We start from the raw sequence: 1,122 nt of genomic DNA on the forward strand, positions 1-1,122 counted from the left end.
AATGGGGCCTGTTGGGGGGTAACGGGGCTTGTTTGGGGGGCAATGGGGCCTGTTGGGGGGTAACGGGGCCTGTTTGGGGGGTAACGGGGCCTGTTGGGGTGAAATGGGCTTCGTTGGGGGATAAATGAGGCCTTAGAGGGGGAAATGTGGGGTTTTCTGAGGTAATGATGGGCTTTTGGGGCAAAAGTGGGCTTTTCTGAGGCAAAAGTGGGCTTTTCTGGGTAACAACAGGGTTTTCTGAGTTAGTTTTGGGGTTCCTTGTGGTAAAAGTGGAACTTTTTGAGGCAGTAACAGGCTTTTCTGGGGTAAAACTGCCCTTTTGTGAGGTAATAATGGGCTTTTCTGAGGTAAAAGTGCATTTTCCTGTGGTAATAGAGTATTTTTTGAGGTAATCGTGCGTTTCACAACTCGTTTTTTGGTAGCAATGTTTATTTTTTTGCTAATAAGGTGATTTTTTTGGGTGATAACGTCTGGATTTTGGTAACGTGGTTTATTTAGGTAACACCATCTGTTTTTTAAGCCATAATCACCCCTTTTGGGTACCATCTGTGTCTTTTTGTTAACAGTATGTACGTTTTCTATTAGAAAAGTGTGAATTTTGGGTAATTAGACAAGGGTAAGAAGGTTGATTTTTGGTAAAAACCCTGTTTTTTCCATCATTTATTGTCAGGGCAGAAAAATCTGTAGTTGTAGGGTGGCAATTCCTCATTTTAGGGTGGTCAGGTCTAATTTTAGGGCAGTGATGGCTGATTGTAGAGCAACAATACCCATTTCTGGTTGATTTTTGGGGTAACAACTCCTGGTTTCTTGGCGCTCGCGGGTCGTTCTAGGTTAAAAACGCCGCTAAAAACCGCGCAGTTCTGGGTAGAAACACCAGCTTTTTGGGTGCCTTTCACCTCGCGGCTGCCCGGCGAGCAGCTCCCTGACCCTTTTCTCCCTCTTTTTCACCCCAAAAACCAGATCAGGAACATCCTGAAGCAGGGGATTGAGACCCCCGAGGACCAGAACGACCTGCGGAAGATGCAGCTGCGGGAGCTGGCGCGGCTGAACGGGACCCTGCGCGAGGACGACAACCGGTGGGGGGAACAACCCCCCTTCCCCTCTTCTCACCCCAAAACCCCC

At 47.9% G+C, this 1,122-nt stretch overlaps 1 protein-coding gene across 1 annotated transcript in view; it reads left to right on the forward strand.

The window, feature by feature from the left end:
* Positions 1-1,076, forward strand: part of SF1 (splicing factor 1) — a gene marked incomplete at both ends in the record, with an annotated part of 6,356 nt that extends 5,280 nt beyond the window's left edge. Inside the window, one exon of the mRNA XM_010004492.1 lies at positions 916-1,076. Coding sequence (XP_010002794.1) covers positions 916-1,076 — 161 coding nt within the window. The remainder of the gene's footprint in view (positions 1-915) is intronic.
* Between the last annotated feature and the right edge of the window lie 46 nt (positions 1,077-1,122).

This window comes from Chaetura pelagica, unplaced genomic scaffold (assembly GCF_000747805.2).
Source record: "Chaetura pelagica isolate M959 unplaced genomic scaffold, ChaPel_1.0 scaffold1729, whole genome shotgun sequence".
Taxonomy (NCBI): Eukaryota; Metazoa; Chordata; class Aves; order Apodiformes; family Apodidae; genus Chaetura; species Chaetura pelagica.